We start from the raw sequence: 25,540 nt of genomic DNA on the forward strand, positions 1-25,540 counted from the left end.
CCAAATACTTAGCAACTTTTCCTGGATCCTATACTGGATAAAGAAGAGTCAGAAAAAAAAATTCTGGTTGCCTTTTGGCCCATGGAATTGATTAGTCTTTCTGTACTTTAGTGTGAAGACTGAGAAATACTCTGGAAATCACCCCCCAAATAATCTTATTGCTGGATCATAGACTTGTGGTCAGTGAATACCTTTCTTGCTCAGTCTAGAGGCTAGGCCTTGTGACAGCCAGTTATCTAAGGCTAGCCCAATACTTAAGCAGTAGCTTGGGATATACATAGAGATGACTGTGGTGATGACAGGGACTTGGTCTCCTCACAATCTGAGGTAGAGTAACGTAAGGAGACAGTGGCCAGTGCAGGCTGAGCATCTAAGTCAGACAATAATGGGATGTGGAGTATGGATCCCCACCTCTGTTTAGGAGTCTGTTGGTGAGGTTCCTAAATCAGCACAGCCCATTCTCCACTATTTTGTAGTTGTTCTTTCTAGATTTGAGCATTTGGTCTCAGGGAGTTGCTTTTTTAACTGCTGGCACATAGTGCCTGACAGAGCAACTAAGAAAGGAGGGGCTGGTCTTGGTTCACAAATTGAAGACATAGAGAGTCCACCATGGGGAAGTCGTAGCAGCAGGAATTTAATTAAGGTCCCATTGCATGTACAGTGAGGAAGTAAGGAGACAAATGCTACCCTCAACTCCCTCCCTCCTTTTTGTTCAGTCAGGGCTCCAGCCCTTGAAATGGTACTCCTTGCATTTAAGGGGGGACTTAACTGCCTCAACCTAATTCTGCACAGACCTGCTCACATGGTCGGTAAATGTTTCCCTGTGAAATGGGGGCAGGGAAGGTGACTAGCCAGACTCCATGTTACAGTGAGAAGTCTTGGGGTAGCCCTAATTACCGACAGCGTTCTTGGAAAATCCCCTTCCTTGTAGCTACCACATATATTAGGAGATTCCTTTCCAAAAAACCTTAAAACTAAACCAAAATAAAACCATCTATTCTGAGAACTTGCTCTGAGGATCTTCTAAACACAGGGATGAGCTCCTTTGTCTGGCTTGGCTTCATCTTTTTTACCATTAGTTTTACTACGACCCCCACAAAGGGCCTTTCCTGCTTTATAGGGAAAAGCAGTCCCCAACATTTTACATCGGACTTCATCCTTTCCTCATTCTGTCGGCACTTCTCCAGGAAGTGTTCCTCCCATACAGTAAGTGTTAGGTCTGCCTATTGGACATCATAACATCAAGTGGGTGTTTTGGGCTTCCTAAACTCAGAGGATCATCCAGTGTTGCCAGAGCCTTCCCATCTAGCAGAGACAGAGACTGAATTTGCTTTTCCCTATAAAGCAGGAAAGGCCCTTTGTGGTCACTTGTTGATTTAAACAGTGAAGGGTACTGGTGTAAGTTCCTGCTAACACATGGAGCATCTCTACCACCAGCTGAACTCTAAAGAAAGGAAGACATTCTCAACCTTTAGGCCCTTGTCATGCACACAGATCAGAGAAGCATGCTTAGCTCTGGTTCCTCTGCTTGCTTTTGTTAAATGGTGCTGGGGACTGAACTCAGGGCCTTGTCCCCTAGGCAAGTGTTCTACAACCGAGTCACATCCTAAGCCTCCTCCTTGCTTTCTCATTAATATACTGATGCCCCTTTTTGCCGTGGGGAATTTTAAACATGGCAAAGTAAGGTATGTTCTTTTCTTCATCCTGCTTCAGAAATTATCTCCCCATTGCTAGTTTGGCTTTATCGGTATGTCCTTACCTCCAGGATTGCATGTGTGTATAGACGTGTGATGACATACACATGTGTTTCATACATGTGTAGGTTAAAGATCAACTTTGGAGACTGTTCCTCAGGGATTGTCCATTCCTCCTCCTCCTTCCTCCCCTGGGACCTGAGGCCTGTTAGTTACCTAGGCTGGCTTTCTCTGCTACCTCAGTGCTTGGATAATAAGTACCTGCCACCACCTCTGTACCAGGTTTTTCCTTCTAGGCCACCATCCAGCTCCCAAATCATGACACAGACTTCTTATTAGCTTTGAATGCTAAGCTTAGCTTAGGCACAGTTCTGGCTAGCCTTTTTAACTTATATTAACCTGTTTCTCTTTATCCACCCTTTGCATCAGGGCTTTTTACTTTTTTTTCCCCTTCGGTATATCTTTCATTGCTTCTTGTGTCTAGCTAGTTAGCAGCTGCTTGGCTTCTTGCTCCAGGTATGTCCCTCATTCTCTCCTCTTCCTTCTTCTCTCATTCCTCTCTTAGCCTAGATTTCTCTTCTATTTAGTCTCTCTGCCTTCCAGCCCCACTTATCCTTTCACAGCCTAGCTATTGACCATTCAGCTCTTTATTAGACCAATCATGTGCCTCAGGCAGGCAAGGTGAAACAGATGCAACACATCTTTATACCATTAAACAAATGCAGCATAAACAACCCATCTTTTCATCATTTAGGAAGGCAGCGGAAACAAGTGTAACACACCTTTACAGAGTTGAAGTATCACGCCGCAACATAAACAAATGTAACACATCTTTGCCTAGTTAAAATAACATTCTACAGCATGCCTAGCTTTTACTGTGGCTGTGTGGGCTGAACTCTGACCCTTATACACATGCTCTGGGATTATTTTTAAAGTGAACCCTAGACATTATGTTATTTCAGTGGTAACTACTTCAGAATGTTCTATTTAAACATCTCTAAAATATGTTTATAAAATATAAGACCTTTTTAAAAGATATGTTTATTTTTTAAATTATGTATATATGCATGTGTCTGTGTATGGTTATGTGCACATGTGACTATGGGTACCCATAGAGTCTAGAAGAAAGTGTTGTATCTGCTGGAGTTATAGGTAATTGTAAGTGTCCAGTGTGGGTACTGGGAACTCAATTCAAATCCTCAGAAAAGCAGTATGTGTTCTTAATCCCTGAGCCATCTCTCTATACCCAGGACTGTTTGAAAAAGGGCTACAATGCAGTTTTTCACTTTTGCCAAATTAGAACAATTCCTTGGTCCAATCAGAAAACCAGACTGTCTGACTGAGGGTCTGAATGTAGGCCATACCTTGTAACTAGTAGATGCATCTCTAAGCTGCCTTAATACTATGAATGAACCTTTTAAAACTATTTTATTTTTCTCTTGCTGTTTCTTTGTTAAACAGGTTGTTTGCTCTATAGTTTTTCCTCAGCTAGTTCTTGCAGTGTGTATCCCTGTAAGTTGTTGAGCATATTCTGTGACCTAGATATTTTCTGTAAATTGGTTAGATTTAGTGGCTTACTTAGAACCAGGCTTGTTATTTTTGGCATAATATGTTCTAATGACTGTCCCTTTGTTTTTTATCTACTGCCACCAAACTGTCCTCCCACAGTTGAGTGATTGTTATTTAGAGGACGGTTTTCCTGGATGTCTAAATATAGGAAGTATCTACACACCTAATTGTTCCAAGGGGACTTTCAAAAATGATTGTATTAGTGTTCCCGCAATAAATTAGCACACATGTAGTGACTTAAAACTCACATTACTATAGTTTAAAGGTCAGAAGTTCAGCTTGGGTCTCCAGGGACTCAGATCAAGGTGTCAGCTGGCCACATTCCTTTCTGAAGACCCTAGAGCAGAATCTGTTCCCTTGCCTTGTCCGGCTGCTAGAAGGTCCCCGTTTTCCTTGGCTCATAGCTCCATCTTCAAAGCCAGCAACTGCATCTCTTTAACCCACTGTCATGTCTCTCTCTGACAGCATTTGGGCAACCTCTGTTTCTCAGAACTAAAAGAATTGTGTTGGGTCCACCTAGGTTTTCCAGACTCATCTCCTATCTCACACCTTCATCTTCACCACATCTGCAAAGTTGCCTTTTCACAGAAAGTAACTTAGTCACAGGTTCTAGTAGTTAGGACTTGGACAGATTGGCTGTGTTGGGGTGTATGTGTGTGTGTACATGCATTATTCTTTCTTCCACAGTGATCACGTCTTAAAAGCTACATCACTATAAAGTTGGAGAATGAATCAGAGTTTGATATGTTGCACATGACCTATTGTGACACCATTACTAAGGCATTAGTCTTGGATGCTGTGAAAGAGTAAAGTATATTATGGAGAATGAAGTGTCACAATGTCACACTTTCACTGTTTGTAAGTAGGTTATCTGCAGTGCGTCCAGAAGATATTTTTGTTGGAAGCAGCCTTGTATTTTGATTATTACTAAGTGGCCAAACCATTGCCTCTTAGAAATGTCAGTTTATAGCTCAGAGAAGCTCAGGTGTTTGACACGATCATTTTGACTTACCCTGCATCTTCTATGTCTACATTGTGGGATGCAAATTTACTGTTAACAGTATTATATGCTGAGGAGGTGTTCTCATCTCATGGGAATTATAGGAGTAGGGGAGAGTTTCTAGTCTCTTTTCTGTTGTGCATTCGGGAGACCTTTAGGAGACAATACATTTGGGAGAAAAGATTAGTGCAATGTTTTTCACTCACTGAATAAAACAGTGTCAGGGCTTCAGTGACTTTTCCTAGTAGACAACCCCAGCGGCAGTTGCTTTCCATTTTTCAGCCATTTTTCCATCATTTCTTCACAGTGTGCTGACCCTCAGTCCATCTATGGATTATTCTTCAGATGCCATTAGATTTTTGCTGTAGCATAGACATCCTTCAGCAGTGCAAGCTTGATGATAGATTTATCTTGGAGGCCATCCAGGAGGCTGCTACTAAGGACCAAGAGGACCTCATTATAAAGTGATTTTGCTGTAAAATGGTGCCTTGGAATGGTCCCTAGACACCACAGGCTGTTTATAGTTTTTAAAAAGTATGTTTTGTCAAAAAAGTGTCACCAAGGGGTCCTTGCCTCACACCTTAAGTTTAAATAAATCCCAGGTGAATCAGAGCTAAGTACGATGATCTAACTCCATACAAAAGATTTACACAAAACTGTAAGTAGACGTTAGTGAGCTCTTGAGTGAGAAGCCCTTTGTGGTTTTGCTTTCATAGATAAGCCATTATGTGAAACAGTCATTTAAAAACCATAAACAAGTGAAGCTATGGCTGGCACGCCACCAACTGGCAGATGACGCTCTGGTGAAGTGTAGACCTCACCCCACCGTCTCTGCTCGGGGCACCAGGAGGTAAAGGAACAAGGCTCTTGCAGAGACATCACCAGGGTGGACCACTTTGAAGAAACGTACATTGAAGGGCAGAGTCTGTGGCAGGGCCTTGAAGGAACTGGTCACCCACATTTTGCTCATGTGCAGCCAGCTTCCCCCTGTTACACAGTCTAGGACCCTAGTTCACTTTTAGGGTGAGTTTTCCCACATCATCTCTTCTGGGCTTGTCCAGAGGCATGACTTCTAGGTGATTCTGATCCTCTCAAATTTATAATCAGTATTAAATATTATACCTGCTACAGAGGAGAAAACAGCTAAGGGCTCCAGAAAAAGTTCTAGGGTAGTCAAAAACTCATCCAGAGGGAGGGAGTTTATTTCCAGCATGAGGGACATGCTTTAGGGAAGACCCATGTAGATGTGTCACTGCTTTGCTGTATATTTTCCTATACACATTTTCTACACTTAAGTGGACTGGGTGGATTGGAATCTTGAAAAGGATTCCTATCAGGAAGTTGAACTTACCTTCCCTATTACACAGTGCTCAGGGCTGTGCTTCCTCACACTGCAGTTAGCCTTGCCTACCCTTATTCTTCTCCATATTTCCAAATCGGTAAGTCCCTGAATCTTATTATTGGGTTTTATTTATATTTTTAAACTATTAGTGATGCCAGACTGGCGAGATGGCTCACTAAATAAACGTGCTTGCAGCCAAAACATGATGACCTGAGTTTGAGCCCTGAGACACATGTGGTAGCAGGAGGGAACCAACTCCACAAGTTGTCCTCTGGCTTCAAGATGTGTGTACCTGTGTGTGCACACACACTCAAATTATAAACAGATGCAAAATTTTAATTAATGATGCCAATGGGTTTATATGTTTATTTCACTTTCAAAATTCCCTGGTATAGGTTTTGTTTCTATTTCTCCATTTTAAAAATCAAAACATTGCCCTTCTGTTGTTGATTTATACAGGTCTGTATTACATACTAGAGAGTTAAATGTTGGTGTAGCCAAGTTTAATATAATTTTGCTTCATATTTAGATATTTAATTTATCAGGAAGTCATTTCAGTGTGAGGTGTGAAGTATTTAGGTTTTTGTTTCAGTAATGCTAGCCATTGTGTCAATTGTATCATATGTTGAATAGCATCACTTGCCTGGATAGATGTACCGCTATATGTATGTGTGTGCATCAATATTTACATATGTTTATATGCATATTTATATTATCTTTAAAATGCTTCTCTTTGATTTTTAGTCAGCTGTTTTTCCTTTTCTTGCAGAGCAGGATGCAGGCTTGGATGCCCTTTCCTCCATCATTAGTCGCCAAAAACAAATGGGCCAGGAAATTGGGAATGAACTGGATGAACAGAATGGTAAGGACAAGTCTGAGACTGATCCGCTTGCCCCGATGTAAATCCCACAGGTTCAAGTGTTTGTTGAATTACTTTCAGTTATGCGTCATAGAGGGGGTTTGCAGTCAGCAGACTGTAGTGGTTTATCGCAGTTGTGTTTATCGCAGTTATGGTGGTTTGTGGACAGTTTACATTACTATTATCAAAAACCTGGTAAAGAAACATCACTAACAACTTTCCAGTACTCAGTGACTGCTTTAATTGAATTAATTTTGGTTTTTATAGCCCTGGTGGCCTTGAACTCTATGTGAATCAGGCTAGCTTTGAATGTGCATTGCTCTCTGCTGCATCTGCATCCCAAGTGCTGGAATTGCAGTCGTGTGCTGACCGGACCTGACCCTACTATTTTGAGAAATCCTTTAGGATCTATTTATTCCAAGAGCTTTTCTTCTCTGTGGAGGATGTGGAGTTGCTTAGTGTTTGTTACCTTGATACAAATCACAATAAAGCTGTGTGGGCCTCATGTCGTCTCTGTGCCCAGTGGGGTTTGTTCGTCTTCCATTGTCAATGACTGGGCCACAGACAAGAAGGTTTGAAGATGTCTGTTTAGGGCTTGATGCGGCAACGTGGTTTGAGAAACAGGAACTTGCTACTGTGGTCTGTAACCTTGGGACTTGGGAGGCTCTTACATGTGAGTTATGCAGGGGGTAAGAACCTGAACAAGAGTAACCATGGGAACGGAAAGTGGGATGGATGCAGGAAATAATCAGTGCTCTCACTGTTGGGGACACAGCAAAATCCAAAGGTCTATGAGTCAAGACTGAGTCCAAATTAGTTAACATCCGACCAGAGATGCAGAAAGAGGTCCAAATGGAAACATTCAGTCTGCAGTTGGTGCAGTCACGACTTAGTGAGAAGACAAGACGGGAAGGGGGAGAAGCTTCCGCAGGGATGCGATGCACCGGCACTTACAGCAGCTCTCATTACGTGATGAGCACTCTTGTCCACGTCATGCCATGTGCGCTACATGAGGAAAGGAAGATAACGATGTCTCTCATTGGTAGAAATGGAGCTCAGAGTTGCAGAGTCCTCTGAATGCCACAGCTTCTATAAAAGGCAGGACTGAAACTGTTTTCTGATATGGCTGCTTTTCTACTGTACCAGCTTCCTAGCCAAGGTAAGGAGGCAAACATGCTGTTAAAGCATCATGTGTGGGTAGGTATGGATGTCCTGGTAGTGGACAGAGTCGCTCTCTGCAGGGATGCTGCACTTGACTTGCCAAAACCGTACAACAGGCCCTTCCCTCCTTGATCCCGAGAAGGAATGTGGTCATCGTTCCCATGGTTTCAGTCCATTTCTCTATCATAAGTAAACAAATCCAGCTGTTGAGCATCTGTCTCACACAAATAGATTCGTAAGCAAATGGAGAGCCCTCTGTCTCTACAGTCCTAATGTGGCTTGTGACAGCTTAGCACTGGGGGGACAGTTTGTTCCTTCTGCTGGTGCTATGAATAGGCCAGTTATGGACCTGCATTTGATCCAGGCATATGGTCAGTTCCTTCAGTGGGAGACAGCATTAGTAGTAAGATAATAAGCTTTATTTTTAAAAAGACAACCTTGGCTATTTGGTATTTGTTTACTTTTTATCTCAAGGAAATTTGCCTGGGGGGGCGTGGGGGGAATGTCCTGACCTAAACTGACAAACATGCGTGTCATCCTGTGGTGTGTGCAGGCCAAAGCATCCATGGGGATGTGACTAAGAATGAAGGATGTATGGTTTTATGTGGGACTCACTAGCTTCTCAGGTAAAATGGTCATGTGTTTCCCAGCACAAGCAAGTGTACCAGCATGCCTTCCTCTTAAGTGGCTATCAGACTTACTTGGGTGCTTTAGCACCAACTCGAGGTATAGGTTGTGTCTTGGTAAACTCGATTCCTGTTATGATATGATCACAGAAGTAGCGGCTTAAAACAACACAGACTTAGTGTCTTACTTTCGGTAGCATACAAGTCTGACTTGAGTCTTGCTGGGTGAAAACCAATGTATCAACAAGAAATCAGCATTCTTTTCTGAAGACTCTAGGGAGGGATTGGTTTCTTTGCCTTTTCCAGCTTCTAGTGGCCACCCACATTCCTTGGCTTATATCCCTTCTGTGTTCAAAGCCAACAACAATAGACGTCCTGCTGATACTGTATCACCCTACTACTAATGCTACTAATATTCCCCTCCACCTTTGGAGACCCTCATGTTTATATTGCTAGCACCCAGACAGCTGGAGAAACTCCCCTTGTGGTCAGCCTATTGGAAGGTTCAGTGTCCCCTGCAGCCTTGACGAGCCGTTCGCTGTCTACCACAGGACTTCACAAGGAAATCTGAATGTCAGGCCTGGAGAGCAGACTGATTTCGGCATGCTGCTGTGCCCGTGACGACTGTACTAAGAGGATGTAGTTAGTACTGCACTTTCACACTGCCTCCCATGTGCTCATGTGATATATGTGCAGAACCTTCCTGGTTATATTTGTCACATGGCACTTAGGGTCGCTGACCGAGTTCTTTCTCTCTGTATCACATAGCTTACTCCCCCTTTGTAACCCCCATCTCCATCCCACATCCAGATCTAGATAAACTTGGGGGTACTTTTCCATGAGCTGCCAGCATAAGCTGGTTTTCTCTGTGGTGGCCTCCCAGGGAGCCAACAGTTACTTACATGGGTGGTTTTCTGATGTGTGTTTTCTCCTCAGAGATAGGGCAGACTCAGCCATTTTCTCTCACAAGAGTCGACACTCTCAGAATAAAAACAAAACCAAACCCATCCCGGACAGGTTTACAGTCAGCCTCCTTTTTGCTGCTGAAGCAAGGCTGGTGGTATCTCTAGGTGGATCAGGCCTGAAGCCCACCTGGATCTTTACCGTGACTCATGTGTGTCACAGGCGTCAGGGCCACAGGCAGAGGATACTTTTGCTGTAAATATCTCCATATGATTTATGGAGCTACAGAGTCGTTGCTTTTATTTTCCTTAGAGAAGCAATCAGCTAGAATAATGACCAGCCAGACCATTTTGGAAGGAAGGGTCAATCAAACCTTATTAATAAATGTGTTATGCTTAGAATATAATCGCAGAATCAAAGAGTCAGATTGCCTTCAATTTAGGAATTCAGCTTTCATTCTTACCATGGGGAATTAAGAGCATCTAGCCAGTGCCAGTTACTTGCTCATGTGCAATGACCAGACCCCAAAAAGGAAAGAGCAGCAGTGAAGGGGAAATCCCTATGATGGGAGCCTACATGTCACCCGTTTGTTGTATGCAGGGAATGGGAGAGCAGGGTGGCAAGGAAGGCCACTTGTCTTCCTGACATAAATTCTGGGGCAATGAAACCAGTGAGTCCTTCAGAGAGCTTAGAAATATGACTGCTTATTAAATGGCATGGTGCCACTCAAAACTCCACATACACTGGCAGGCGGTGGTGGTGCACTCCTTTAATCCCAGCACTCAGGAGGCAGAGGCAGGAGGATCTCTGAGTTCCAGGCCAACCTGGTCTACAGAGCAAGTACCAGGACAGCCAGAGCTACACAGAAAAACCTGTCTCAAAAAACCAAAATCAACAACAACAAAAACCAACCAAACAAAAGAACTTCACATACACATCCCTGGGTCACCACTTACTGGTTTGTTGGAAATCCTAGCTGAACTTTCATTGTGAAAAGTGAGAACAAAATTGTGTATTTACCTCTCTGAAACTTGGCAAGATAGACACATCTCTAAAATATTGGCCTGTAGGGACAAGAGGGACTTTAACGGCTTGTCAAGTTGAGTCAGTTGGGACAGGAAGGGTATCTGGGATTATGCAGGTAGACCCTAAATGTAGTTAGAGGTATTTACCTTAAAGAGACACAGGGGCTGTGTGTGTAGCTCTGTGGCCAAGCACTCTTCAAGCAGGCAGTAGGCCTTAAATTTCGTGTTTAGCACCACCAAAGGAAAAGAGAGGTTGCAGGTGAGAGACAGAGGGAGATTTGACAGAATTAGACAGTGTGATGTCTCAGACAAGATGGTATCCTCTAGCTCTGAAGATAGTGGAAGGGGCCATGAAGAAGGGGTACAAAAGCTCTGCAAGCTGGGAGAGGCAGAAAATGGTCTCCCCTCAAATCTCTGGAGGAGCGTCTTGGCCTCAAAGTCAGTGAAACTAATGTCAGCCTTTGTCTCTGCAGTGGAACAACAGTGAATTTGATTAATTGCTGTGTCTTTTTGTTGGTTGCCACATTATTCAGATTAGCCACATTTACACTAAAATGTTTGAGTTACCTGTAAGTTTATACAGTCTTACCCTTTGAGATAATTTCTTTCTTTGAAACAAAACCTTTTTAGGTATCTTATGTGTGTGTTTGCCTGTGTGTATGTATGTGTGTGAATGTCTGCCTGCGTGTGTGTATATGTGTGCGAATGTTTGCCTGCGTGTATGTATGTGTGTGAGTGTTTGCCTGCGTGTATGTATGTGTGTGAATGTTTGCCTGCGTGTATGTATGTGCACCACATGTGTGCTTGGAGCCCATGGTGATCAGAAAGTGATGTCGGATTCCCGGGACCTGGAGTTAAGGATGGTTATGGTCCACCATGTGGGTGCTGGAAACTGAACCTGGACCCTCTGTAGAAGCAGCCAGTGCTCTTAACTCCTGAGCCATCCCTCCAGCCCCTCGGGGTGATTTCTTTAAGCTTTACAGGTGGAAGTTGCTCTAGTCACCTGTACCTGAAGTCTCTTGAGGTGTTTCCTTATGCTTCCATGACAGTTAGTCGTGTACTGATATGGTGTACACAGAGTGGGGGGGCTACTTCCTCTCCTATCCAGTGTCAGAGTTTGTGGTGATATATTATTTATGATTTAATAAAGATTGCCTGAAGATCAGAAAAGCAAAGCAGCCAGCTACTAGCTCTTACCTGTACCTCAGACCAAAATGAATGATTGATCCTGCCTCCAGGAATCCTCAGAGTACAATGTATACTGTGATTTCATAGCAGCATGAAATTTCCTATTCTGTTAGCTTGTGTAAGCTAGAAAAAGAGCAAACTGATAAAAGAAAGAGACTGGGCTGCGAGATAGGTCAGAAGACAAGGTGCTTGCTTAGCCAAAACCAACCTGCTTTTAGTCCCTGGGTCCCACAAGGTGGCAGGAGAGAACCAATTCTAGAGAACTGTCCTTTGACCTCCATGCATGGGCCATGATATGCACAGGGTTCATGTGTATTTATTTGACATATTTTACTAATATGTCTTCCTGAACTGTGAACTATTATCCTCTGAAACATGTGTGTTGAAATACCCTCTGGTGTTTCTGAATAGCAACTAACCATTTGATTCTATCAGTTCTTTTTTATAAGGCTTAAGGGGAGGTTATCATACATATATGCACATGCACGAGTGCGTGCATACAATATCCTAGCTTTGTTGGGTATCTCTGTCATTAATACATTTTACTTTAAGCTATTCAGCTATTAATATCACTGAATAGGCTTAACTTTTGGTTACCTTTACCTAGTAGCTGGTTCTCAAAATCTGTGGTCTAAATTTATGTTATTTCATTTACAATTCAGAGACATGTAAAAAGTTATTAAATGTTAATTTAATATAAGTTTAGAATAATAAGTTATTATATGGTGATATAAACAAACTTATGGAAGGTAACTGTATTTCAAAGATCTCAGAATCACACTGCCCTGTAGTTTTATAGATGTTTGTGTTTGGAGAAGGCTAGCTGAACTCTTGTATGTGTTTCTGTATTTGATCCATTGCAATGCATCATTTTTTGGATGTTATAAATGAAATACATTTCACATGGAAATGTAGTTGAAAAAAAGCATTTTAGTAATCTTTCCAAATAAAAAGTTTTTGTCCTTCACTATGACAGCAAAATCTAACAAGTAGTTTCTGAAAGGTTTGCTGTGGTTTTGATTCTGCAGCCCTCCAGTTTGTGCTTGAACTGGTTCACTGGCTGGTGTCAGACAGCTACTGTTTCAGACCCTGCTGGATGCTACACTAGGAAGTGAGAGTTCTGGGGCACTTGTCTCTGCAATTACATACTGTGCCCCAAAAGTGACAGATCAGCTTGTTTCCTGCCTCAGTGGCCTCATTGATTAGCCGTCCCATGCAACCACCACGGGCTAATGGGATATAATTCACCATGTATCTGGCTGGCAGGAGGAGACTGGAACTACTGTTGAATTGTCCAGGTGAATATCACAGAGGTGATACACTATAGTGGTGGACTCTCAGACCTATTAGGTGAATGCTCTTGAGCAAGGTAGCCAGTCTTCACTGTCTTTTTGCATCTACCAAGGGGATTCACGGGACCCATTTAACAAGGTTAAGAACATAAAACAGGCCAGCGTTGGAAGCAGTCTACAGGTATCATCCACTACTCTTTGCCTTCACAACATAGATCTTTGTTTTTTGTTTTTTAAAGGCCTGTAGACTGAGTTATGGGTGTGTCTCCCCACTCCCTTTTCTAAGACTGTCAAAAGGCAGCATCATGCTGGGCGGTAGTGGTGCACACTTTTGATCCCAGCACTCTGGAGGCAGAGGCAGGTGCATCTCTGAGTACAAGGCCAGCCTGGTCTACAGAGCAAGTTCCAGAAAAGCCTACTCAAACTGAGTTGAGATTCTAAACTGGTTTTAATTATGATTCTATAAGTGGGAAAGGGTGTTCTGGTTAAAGAACTGGGACTACAGTGTGGACAGGCACCGTTTATGGACAGAAAACAGGACTGAGATGACATCAGTGAGGCCTAAGCCCTTGCTTGTCTCATCTTCTCACCTTGTTTGAGGTAGGTGTCTGCTAAGGAGGGACTAAAGCTCAGCTCTTGTAATGTATGCTTGCTTATTGCATTCATTTAACTTAATCACTCTGTATCCGTTTGGTCACTTGTCTAAATCAATGGCCTTCTACAAAGTTGTATTTAACCTATAGAAATGTGAGACAAGACATCTTTTAAGGCAGTCCTTCAATTCTTAACAGGACTTGGAAACAACCTAGGGAGTTCTAATTCTTGTCAGTGGTATCTAGAAGCCTCATGTTCCTGAGATAGCTCAGCCAGATGTGAACCTCAGTGCCAATTCTGCACCTCAAGGGCAGGGAGTGGCGCTGGGCTTCCTGTGACTGTGAGCAGATGTAAGTGGGCTTTCCAGATAAATCTAGGAGCTGGGAAATGGCAGTTTTATGGGAAAACTAATTTCTTCCGTCCCCACCCAAGAATGGGATACTCAGGCCACCCACCTTGGTCCACAACATTTTTAACATGCATACCTAAGTTTGCTTTTTTTTCTAAAAGAGTCTAAAGCAAATAAGTATCTCCAAATAAATCAAGTTTAGAATTCTTCACTTCAAACTCCCCATTTTTCATGCCGTTTGCAACAGAAGCCCCTCTTTGTCTGAGCTAGTGTTTTATGTAGATTTGCTGACTTCTGTAATGGTTCTTTCTCCTCCTCCATGGCTCTTTTAAGTGTGTGTGTGTGTGTGTGTGTGTGTGTGTGTTGGAGGAGTACTACAGTTTTAAACTTTAAGAAGTTTTAATGTTTACAATTGCTTTTTTCCACTGAACTGTTTTTCCAGTTGTAAGACTTTCTTTTGAAAACTTTTGAATGTTACTAACCTTAACATTTTTTTTTGTTGTTTTTTCCTCTTCATATCATTTCTGTTTTTTCTTGGCAAGCTTTGTGTTGTTTACCACAGACGTTTTCTTTCATGCTGTTATGGGCTGAATTATGCCCATCACATATATATTCCATTCATATTTTGGTGTTCTAATAGCCTACCCCCAAGGATATGACTGTATTTGGAGAGAGGCGTTTTAAAGAGGTAATTAAGTTAAAATGAGGTCACTTGGATGGGCCATAATTCAGAATGACTAGTGTCCTTTGTAAGTGAAGAATCCAGAACAAGATACATGTGGAGAAGAGACCACTGGAAGTCACATCAAGAAGGGCCTTGGAAACCAGCCCTCTGATAACAACTTGCTCTCTGACTTATAGTCTCTGGACTTTCGAGAAAAAGGTTGTTTTAAGCATGCAGTTTGTAGTAATTGCAGCCCCTTCCCCTGTGATTTTCCTTGAATAGCTGCTAATTTTCTATCGACACTGTTTTTTACACTCAAGAACAGAGGACCATGCTAATGCGTATAGACAGCTGGGATGGGCTTTTTATACGGTGGTAGGTTGATTTGCCTAGAAGGCTTCTTTTTTGCCTAGGGCCACTTGCCATTTATCTACAAGCAGACAGGTTGTACTGTAGTCATGCTTCCCATTGGGGAGAGTAAAAAGAGGGCACAAGCAGATACAGGACCTCTGCTGCAACCCTCACCCCAGAAGTAATGAAATTAGAACTTTAACCTGGGGTGAAATGAACTTTAACCTAAGGTGACGTGACTTCATTGACCTCTTCTTACCCTGTAGCTATCCCAGCACCTCTGACTCATTTCCTTGTCTGGACACCAGCTCCCATGGGCCTTCCTTCCACAGTAACCCTTCCTCTCCAGAGAGAGCTGCCCAAGGGTTCCAGCTGCGAGTGCACCCTGGAGGCTACAGCCCACACAGGGCAGGGCCCAGGGTAGTCGGGCCCAGCTGCTCCATGGACAACTCTCCTCAGAGGCCCAGATTCCTGCCTTACAGCCTCTTTCTTTGTAGAACACTCTGTGGCTGCCAGTAGCCATTGACTCCAAGCTTGGCAGCTCTCCAGGGCTCTCTACTGGGGAAGAAAGAGCTTCTCTCTGTAGCCGTGTGTATTTCAAGTTGGAGCTTCCCCTCCATTGTGGTTTGTCAATACAGTCTGGTCTCTTCTTTAAGCAAGTGAGTCTTCCAAATGACTTGTTCATTGATAGCACTCCCTTGTGTTTTCACTGCCACTGTGGAGTCATTCTTAGGGTAAAGAAATCGTCTCCACAGTGTGACTGTGCTCTCTGGAAGGAAGGAGGCAACAAGCATGCTGAAATCTACTGTCTAGAACTCAAAGTCATCCCCCCCCCCCAGGTGACAGCAGTGATATAAATTATTTTACCAAAACAGTGATGCTCTGGGGGCTTCAATAGAACAAATGTTTCACAGTGTCTGTGGAAGTTCTTTTCTAGGGCTTCTGTGAGTGGCACAACAGCTTATCACCTGATGTCTTCATAGCTGAATTTCCCTAAAATAGTAAAACTAAGGGAGATGGGGAAAGGTAATTATGTTCCTTGTGTTCATGGTTTTAGGGACATGAGGGTGAGCAATCTTTGTCTAAAGGAAGAGGAGAGTTAATAGAGTGGGAATAAACAGAGGAACAAGAAGGATAGTCTGTCATCCCAACAGTTGTCTGACTCCAGCTGGGCATCCACAGGTCTGCAGGTTCAGTCCCACGCAGTCCCACTCTGGATACACCTGTGTATCCCCAGGCACTTCCGTGTGATCTGGTTTGATATAGATTCTCCTGACTCCTGAGAATTTGGTCCTTTATGAGAACGTTCACAGAACTCTGAAAAGTACCACACTCAAGAGTAGAGTTTTATTGTAGCACTTGCTACTCAGGAACAGCCAGCAGAGCAATGGACGGGCAAGGTGGCAAGGTGAAGTGGTGTAGAGCCTCCATGCCCTTCCCACAAGTGCCATGCTCACAGTGCGTCCTTGACCTAGAAGCTGCCTGGACCTCGTTGGTGGTTTCTTGTGGAGGCTTCATTACTTGAGTGACCATTGGCCATGTCACATGCCTCAGTCTCCAGCCTCCTTCCTTATACCATTGCGAGGTGAAATTGGGCCTGAAGCTTTCAAAGCTCTTATCATCTGTAGGGCTAGCTCTCCCTCAAATTATCTAAAGGCCTACCAGAAGTCACCTTGTTAGCACAAATCTAAAAGCACTTCTTACAGATAACAAAAAACACTCTTATGAGGAAATTCCAGGGTTTTTGAAGCTCTTGCCAAAAACCCAGGAATAAAGAAATATTATACCTCCCACCACCCCCAACACAGCCCAGAGCCAATATATGTGAGTCTGTTGAGTGTGGGCATGGTGTTCATCACAAGGCTTTGCTGTTAGCTTTCGTTCTGATGATGAACCAGAATTGGTCCCCTTTGAGCCATAAGGACTTCTTTGCCTTTTCTAGACTAATGGTTTCTTTATTTCTTTCTGGGCCCATTTGTTGGTTTTGACCCTGACACTGTAACCAGTTTGCCATGTAAGTAGTGGAGCCAGGGTTTTCCAGAAGAAAAGCTTTGGGCATATTAGTCAAAGAAAATGACATTTATGCTCAGGCTTTGGGACAGCTGGGGGAGGTGACTCATCAGGCTTCCTTTCCCTTGGGCTTCCCCACAGTTCCTAGCTGACCTGTAGGAGGGAGGAGGTGACCACAGTCCCTCCAGCTGGAGCCACTGAACTGAAGCTCACTCTTCAACACACAACAAGAAGATGGGCTCCAGCATCACCACAGAGGCTGCCCACCACCTCACCCCGAAACCACACCACCCTGGAAGCTCCAGCCTCCCGCTCTGCACAGTAGTTTCCTTCCTCAGTGCCTCTGGAGGAAGGGAGGTCTGGAGCTGACCTGGAGTCTTCCCCAAGGTCTGCGGCTTACTAAAGTGTATTTGTAACACCCCCCCCCCCCGCCCCCGTGTTTGTACAGGTGCTGCTTTTGCAATTCTCAAGTGGTCGTAAGGTGACAGAATTTGAGTCACTCCATGAGCATGTTCTAAGGTCAGACGAGGCAGCACACTGCATTTCTGTTTCCTCTTTCCTGCAAAGATGCCCGAAGGATGGAGGTTCTGGCCCTGGGTCCCATTGCAAGGTTTTGTGATGACCAACAGTAATTGTCAACTTAGCAGCATCTAGAGTCACAGAATCTAGCATCTAGAAGATAATCTCTGGAAGTGTTTGGGAGTTCTTACATCAAGTCGGTTTAGGCGGGAAGACCTAAATATGAGTGACACTATTCCTCAGGCTAGAGTCACAGATAAAAGGGGGAAGCAAGCTAAACACTGCATCTGCCACTCTCTTCCTGATCGCAGATACAGTGTGACCAGCTCCATTAAGCTCTTGCTGCCGTGTATCCACCATGGTGGCCTGTGTCCTCAAACTGAGAGCCAAATTCAGCCCTACTCCTTTAATTTGTTTGTTGTAAAGTATCGGTGGCAGTAATGGGACAAATAGCTCACTGATTTCAAGCCTAACTTTGACTTTTCTTAGTGAGCCAGCCTCAGGCAAATCACCAAACATTTTTGAACCTTGGTTTTGCTTTTGAAATATAAAGGAGATAGAGTCACTTTAGTGAGCTCCTTGGGGGACAAAATATTCTAATCTGCATGAGATACGAATATGGAAATTGCATGTTTCCCCTAGGAACATTGGTTCAGTGCTCACCAAATCAGAGCTTGCCACCACAAACAATAGGTAGGGATCAGGTGGATATGTTCATGGTTATAAGTTATCACATGAGAGGATGCAAAACAGAATCAGCCAAGGGCCAGGCTCATGCATGAAGTTCAAGGGCCCCCAGGGGCAGCCTTCCAAGGACATTGAGCCAGCAATATCACACAGGATGTGCTTAATCCCCCCCCCAAAATAAAGTATAACAACATGTGTGAAATGTTGCTAATTGGGAAATCTCAGTAGAGACGAGTGTGCAGGCTGTATTGGAGGCACCTATCATGTAGCAGGCCTGCTACCTCCTCCCTGGCAGGTATCCAGATCCCAGACACCCAGAAGGAAAGCAGGCATTCAGCGTAAGCCATGTTGTCAATACAGCCCAGGAACCATGAGCCACACTTAATCAGTTAACAGTGACCTCTCCATATCCAAGTCCCAAGATACCTGCCGAAGACTAGACTAGGAAGGGCACACAGGCCCACAGTGCACCTCTGTACATAGGCCTGCTCCACATATGCGTGCCTTACATTGACAGTGGCAGAAGCTGTACAGAAGGGCATTCTTCAGAAGGTGGATTTTAGCCTGTCACTGTCTTCACTGCCTCAGCTAGAGCGGATGAAAAGTCCATTGTGGAAATACTCACCTTTGGCTGGGCTTGACTTCTCTGTACAGGTGTCAGAGGATGTGCTTCTGAAAGTAGGACTCACTGAGCCTATGGCATGGTTAGTAGGGTTGGAGACTTGGTAATAATAAGCAAAGCCACAGGATGGAAGTGGTCTCATTGGGACCGACGCTGCTTGGTGACAGAGACAGGGAGACGGGGACGGAAGCTGCTTGGGATCTTACGGAACTTGAGCCAGGCAGCAGCTTGGTCTTCACAGTTTGTTTTGGGGCCAGTCATAACAGTATGCATTTTCTATCTATCTGACTGTCCTGCCCAGAGAGTGAAGTCTTAGAAATGCTGTGGATGCAGTGACAAGGACATTTTGTCTTGTTCAGCCATTTCAGACAGTAATTTGGAAACTGAATTGACATCACCAGTGAATAGTTCTGTTACTCTTTTTAAGTTTGAAATATGTAAATACTTTTAAAAAGTGTTTATTACATACTTACAAGTAAAAATTGGTCATACAGTGCTTGTGTATAGCCAGGTTTGCTATGTGCATTTGAATAAGATCTCAGGGTGGGTCCCAGTGGGGTCTTTTGGATAAGACCATTTGAGGCATGAGGAACAAACCTCCACTTTGCCTCTGGACTCAGTCCTGGCTCAGTATTCATGCAGCTAAACTCATTCCAACATGGCCGTCTCAGGGGGTGGGAGCAGAGTGAAAGGTAATTCTCATTTTTGTGTTTTTGTCATCCGTTCAATCACAGAGCCAAAGAGTAGCCACTTTTGTTTTGCATTGTTTCAAAAATGATGATTTCTCTTCCTGGAAATGGGTAAAGGGTATTGAAAGAAGTAAGTTGTTTTGTGTTGGGAGGCATTGGGTGGACTTACAGACGGTTTGACATTGAAGGCCTGGTGTGGGATGGAAATTAAGGAGGCTATCAGTCATTTTCATCTTATATCATTTACGTGTAACCTGACTAAGCATTCTGGACAGTTGTGGACCTCAGGCTTCTGTGTGAAAGTTGACAGGCATGAGATACCTCCCACGTGGTAAGGATAGTGGTGGGGACAGATAGGCCTGTGTGGACTTAGATTTGGGTTGCAATAGAATGTATTTGATCCTCCAGGAGTTGTTGCTGCATTATAGTGCAGCAGGACAGTGCTCGCCCCGCTCAAGGACTGAAAGCCCTGACCAGGCACCTCAACTTGAGTCCCTAGGCGGAAGCTCCCTCATCTGCTTTCACGTGATTGTAATACCACAGTGCACCAACTTGGGCTGAACCTGCTCAGCCGTGTCCTGGGTTGGATTCTAAAGACACTTGGCATGTAGGTTGTTAGAGAATGAAAGGCAGTGATGGGATGCAGCAGGGTACCAGGTTCATGCACTGTAACACTGAAAGTGTCCCTCTTTCTTCTCTGTTGACAGCGTATGGAATGTGTCCATTCTTAGCCTCCATTCTTGACATAAGGACAAAAGCAGTCTGTCACATACAGGGTGACACCATGTTGTCTCCAAAAGTAAACTGGCCAGTGATCTGTATCTTACATGAGAAAAACCTGACCCAAGGAAGAGGCTTCTTTTAAAAATGCCATTTTCCTGATGAGGCATGGGCCCTGGGGCCCTCCCAGCAACTCTGCATAGAAAAGTGTTTTTGCTTTGGGTGGGGAAGACTGATGTCCATTCTCCTCCCTCCTCTCTGCTTATTGAGAAACAAACAGACAAACAAACAGAAGACTCCACCGAAGCTTTGGGTTGAGAATTTGTTCACTCTGTATCTCAATTTTCATTTCTGTTATTATGGGGCAGGGTTCCCTTGTGTCCTCTGCCAGCATAGCTGTGAAAGCTCTTGTTTGGTCTCCCCATTTCTTTGAAAAAATTTGTTTCCTTATCTCAGCACCAAAGGGGGAAAAGAAGAAGGTTTGTTGAGTAAATGAGGTGGTGCTTAGCGCAGGGCATGCTCACAGAAAGTGCTTAATTAATGTTCACTATTACAGTGCCATGATGCTGAGATTCTGCTTGCTGTTACAGAGCCATTGGGTCATACTGCTGTGCTGATCCTCCCTGCCACACACACCTACCCACCCCAAACCCCACCTCCCTATCAAGCTGTGGGTACCCTGCACTAAGGTCTTTGCCACTTCCATCACTGGAAGCCGTGTGGGGTTTTAATATCATTTATACTTCTGAGGATAAAACTGGCTACTTCCTGGAGTCCTCACAGTTTGTGTATATGTCCTGAAGGTCATTTTACGCAATATTTTTGTGTGCCTGTGTTTTTAAGTTTTTAAAATTTTATTTTATGTATATATGAAATTTTTGCGGCTTCAGTGAGCTTTATTGATGGTATTCAAGAGAATAGGACCCCCTAAGCCCCTCTCCTTTTCTTGGGGCTCTGGAATGGAAACTGAAGGGAGATGTTCACTGTTGGGGGCTGAGTTGAACCAGGGACTCCCCAGTCAATGAGGATTTCTCTCTTGCTCTGTGTCCTTGCTGGGGTGGGTGTTACAGGGCTTCTTACCCCATGGAGGCCATGAGATCCACCATCCTGCTGCTGTAGCCATATTTATTGTCATACCAGGAAATGAGCAATGTCAGCCCCAGCATCAACGGTGGAAGAGTGAGCATCCCTGTACAAGTTTCAGGAGACAACCTGGTGCTCAGTGTAGCCCAGGATGCCCTTTAGTGGGCCCTCTAATGCCCACTTCACCACCTTCTTGCTGCTATAGTACTTGGTAGCTTTCTCCAGGTGGCATGTCAGATTCATGACTAACACACATGGAAGGCCATGCCCATGAGTCTCTGCTTCAGCTCTGGGATGTCCTTGCCCACACACAGCCTTGGCAGTACCAGCAGATGCAGGGATGATGTTCTGGGCAGCCCCATGGCTACCATGTCACAGCTTCCTAGAGGGGCATCCATAGTTTTCTGGGTAGCAGTGATGTCATGAACTGTGATCATGAATCCTCCCATAATGCCAAAGTTACCATGGATGACCTTGGCCAGGGATACTAAGCAGTTGGTGCAGGAGGCATTGGAGACCGACTTGAATGAGTTGTCATACTTTTTACAGCTCTCACACATCACAGGGCTATCAGCAGAAGGAGCAGATATGACAAGCTTTTGTCTGCACCCTTCAAGGAGCCCCTGCCTTCTCAGCACCAGCAATGACCCTTTGATATTTGCAGGATCTTGCTTCTGGAAGGTGGAGATGGCCTTCTCCTGGATTACAATTTTCCCATTTTCAGTCTTAGCTGTGCTATGAAACTTGCCATGGGTTGAATCATACTGGAACATGTAGTTAAGGTCAATGAATGGCTCATTAATGACAACAGTATCCATTTTGCTAGACGTGAAGGCAGCCCTGGTGACCAGGTGCTCAATACAGCCCAATCTGTTCACTCCAACCTTTATGTCTCAAAGGCAAGGCTGGCATTACATGACGAGACAGGCACTACTGTCTCTGGGATGGGGGGAGAAGCAGAGAACTGCATTTATTTATTTATTTATTTATTTATTTGTTTGTTTGTTTGTGTGTGCGTGTAATTGGTATGTATGTAAGCATGCACATGCCAACATGCCACAGTGTGCATGTGGAGCTTGGAGGATAATTCAGGAATCAGTGATACTGCTCTTGCACCATATGAGTCCTGGAGACTAAACTCAAGTCTGGTGGCAAGCACCTTTACAGGCTGAGCCATGGTATTGGCCCGCACCTGTGTTTTGACATGAGGTCAGGCGTGGAATTTTCCACTTTAAGAAAGCCAGCACTTAGAAAGCTTTGGATTTTAAATTTCAGATTTCAGCTTAGGAATGCTCAAAGTAACATACTTAATTTGTCTTCCAAGGCAACTAATGACTTCAGGTCACCCTTTGGAAATAGATGTCTCCATGTTTCCAAGGTCATCTTGAACAGCCAGAACTCATTTATGTTTGAATGTTTCCTCCACCCAATTTTCTGTTTTTTACCTTTCCATGAGTACGAAGGCATAAGAGAGGGGGAAAGAATGCCAGATGTACAGTGTAAAGGGCACGGGTTCGGAACCAGAGAGACCCACTCCCTCCACTTGCCAGCTGCATGACTAAGAGCAACAGACTTAATCTTTCCAGGCTTTGGTCCCCTCCCATAGAATGGGGATGATAATCCCTGCCTTATGGGCTGAGAGCATTAAAGTAAATACACTCGTGAAGCTGCAGTCTCGGTGTGGAGGCTGCTCCAGTCAGTCCTGGGGGTCTCAGATATGACAAGGCGCTGTTGGGTTCTCATACTCGGTGATGACAGGCGTGCTGCTGGAAGAAATGTTTGAACTGGCCTTTTGAAAGTTCAGTGTCTCCAGGTGATCCGCGCACCTGTGACATGGCTGATCTCAGGGTATAAATTTCCCCAGCACACAAAATTTCCTTTTCACCACGCACAGTTCGTTCCTGATATTAGTCACTGAACTTGGAACCTTCTGGTTTTGATTGGCTAGTCAGGGTTCACTGAGGCACATTCTTTCCTGAGATCTCTCCATATGTTCAGGGAGGGGAGTGTCTGTGAGCTGTACAGCAGCCGTGTGCACTCAAGGCCAGGAGCCAGCAGTGTGTTGCCATTTTGAGTGACTCCCAGTGGGCAGCTGGGCAGAATGATTCATATTTAAGTATCTTTGTTCTTTCTGTTTACTTATAACACCGAAGCTGTATAAATCGTGCTGAAAATAACGTGTCTGACATTTCTCTGGTATGAGTCCCGCCCCCACCCCACCCCCAAACTCAAGTTAGACGCCTCATCCTATAACCAAGGAAGTGTTTGGGATAAGAAAGGAGGGGAAAAGATGGATGGCTGGGTGGCGGGGAAGATGCCTCTAAATAGTTTCGTGGTGGAGAATACATTAAAACCTAGACTTGAAGGCATGACAGAAAGTGTGTGTTGAAGAGGGCAGCTTGCCATCAGAGGGCATTTCGTGTTCAGGAGCTGGTCCCGGGTCTGCCTCCTGGGCTTGTTTCGAACATTGATAATGTGCCCACTTCTGGCACTCCTCATTTAGGATACACACTTGAGATTTTTCAGCATGTGCAGCACTCCAGGAACTTCAGCATTTGAGTTTTGTAATTCCTGTCTGTTCCTTCTTGTGCTCTTTTAAGAGTTGTTCAGCAGTCAGCCATTCAGCTGCCACAGTCTCATGACTGTGAGCTAAGATTGGGGTCTAACGGCTGGACCTTATGCTTGATTTATAATGTGGATGTACTTGAGACATTTCTCTTGGGCTATAGCTGTTTTTTTTAATCCAAGTGGATAGCATAATTAAAGATCATAATTTTAATTCCTCGGTACACTTCAATATTATGAGGCTACTGGAGAAGTATTTTTTTTTAAATGTAACTCCTTTTTGTTGACAGTTGTCTAAGAATCAGACTTAGAAAGATAATGGAACATACTTCATTAACTATCTCAAAGCAGGTATTTCACCCCCATGATAGATTAAATATTTGAGTTTGAATCGGCAAAGAAAAATTAGATTGATTGGGAAGAAAAACAATATAAAGAAAAAGTATAAAATAGATTGCCTGGAGGCTTAATTTTCTGGTAGGAAGACAAAGCCCCTGGGGCCCTGGAAACCATTCTTCTTGGTAACAGGAAGTGATGATTTGATCATGACAGCAGCTGCCAAGGCGGCAGTGCCAGCCCCATCTGACTGGTGAGAAAACAGACTTGGAGAATTGAGACTTGCCTAGGCACACACGGCTAATAAATGGCCCTGCAGCTCAAGCTCTGCACCATTTGCCCAGTGGGGGGACCTGCTCTGGCAGGGAGATTGTTTATTTACTTCTTGGTGGAGCCATCTTTTTCTCTAAGTAGATCTCTGCCTATAGGGTCCAGGCTGAATGGATTCTTTGGACATTAGAGGGCTGTGTCCCCATCTTCTGGCATCTTGGAAGTATGACCAGCCCCTCAGCTTCTGGATAGTTGTGACTGTCTCAGCTCATCCTGGCACAATGTTGGGAAGTCTAAAATAAGTTCCCAGAGCCCCTCCCATGTTCTCCATTAAGAGGTGATCGTTACTCCAGGGTTGTTTGTGTGTGGGATGTTTTACTGGCTCCTGAGCTTTGTCTTAATGGGAATTCTTGAAAAGAGAAAAGAACTTGGATTGAAATGAGGTTTAGTTCTTACTTCACTCATTGGCCTGTGAGTCGACCTTTTGCCAACTATAACAACATACCTGAGAGTATCAGCTTATAAAGAAAAAGGTTTATTTTGGCTTCTAATTTAGAGGTACCAAGCCATGATCAACTGGGCTTTGTTGCTTTGGGTCTGTGGTGAGACTGTATTTCATGACACAAGCACGTGGCAGAATGAATAAGCATCTCACTTGGTGAGTTGGAGCAATGAGAAAGAGAAAGGAAAGTGATCGGGGTCCCACAATTCCTCCCAAAGGTGTAACTCCATTGACTTCAAGTTCTCATAGGCTCCACCTCCTCAACACTTCCCACCTCCCATTCCTGCCACCTTGGGGAGCAGGACTTTGACTCACGGAACTTGGGGAGTGGGGAACTTGACCAAACCATGCTCCTTGATTTTAGACTTGCTAAGCTACTGTGTTGGTTTGTCTTCATTGGCTCCCTCTAGCCAACTCTCAACATCAGGATTCCTTACATAAAGGCACTTAAAGCTCTCTGTGTGGCTGAGCCAGAGACCTCTGTGCTGTGTCTATAGAACCTGTGGGTCATGACTTCTTTGGGGATGTCAAATGACCCTTTCACAGTGGTTGCCTAAGACCATTGGAAAATATAGATATTTACATTGCAATTTATAACAGTAGCAAAATTGAAGCTATGAAGTAGCAGTGAAAATTTTATGGTTGTGGGGATCACCACAGCATGAGGAACTGTATTAATGAAGTTGAGAACCACTATTGTGGAAGCAGCCACTGTGGTGTGTGTTTCTTCAGGTTCTGTCCACAGTGGGGCACTCCTCTCATTCACACTTTCTCCTTACTCTTGAGTCTTGATAACTCAGCATCCTCTAGGATTTCTGTGACTCCCCTCTTCCAGACAACACAAGCCTATGTCTTCTGGACTCCGACTTGGTTTCTGTCTCTACTTCCCAAAGGAACAACGTATTAATTATTTCCTAAGA

At 44.1% G+C, this 25,540-nt stretch overlaps 1 protein-coding gene across 6 annotated transcripts in view; it reads left to right on the forward strand.

Annotated features, from left to right (window-relative positions):
- Positions 1-25,540, forward strand: part of Stx8 (syntaxin 8) — a 230,823-nt gene that overhangs the window by 49,024 nt on the left and 156,259 nt on the right. For all 6 annotated transcript variants that reach the window (XM_021225772.2, XM_040748913.1, XM_021225774.2 and 3 more), the window contains exon 6: positions 6,375-6,467. In XM_021225772.2, coding sequence (XP_021081431.2) covers positions 6,375-6,467 — 93 coding nt within the window. The remainder of the gene's footprint in view (positions 1-6,374; positions 6,468-25,540) is intronic.

Source organism: Mesocricetus auratus, unplaced genomic scaffold (genome assembly GCF_017639785.1).
Source record: "Mesocricetus auratus isolate SY011 unplaced genomic scaffold, BCM_Maur_2.0 Super-Scaffold_100007, whole genome shotgun sequence".
Classification (NCBI taxonomy): Eukaryota; Metazoa; Chordata; class Mammalia; order Rodentia; family Cricetidae; genus Mesocricetus; species Mesocricetus auratus.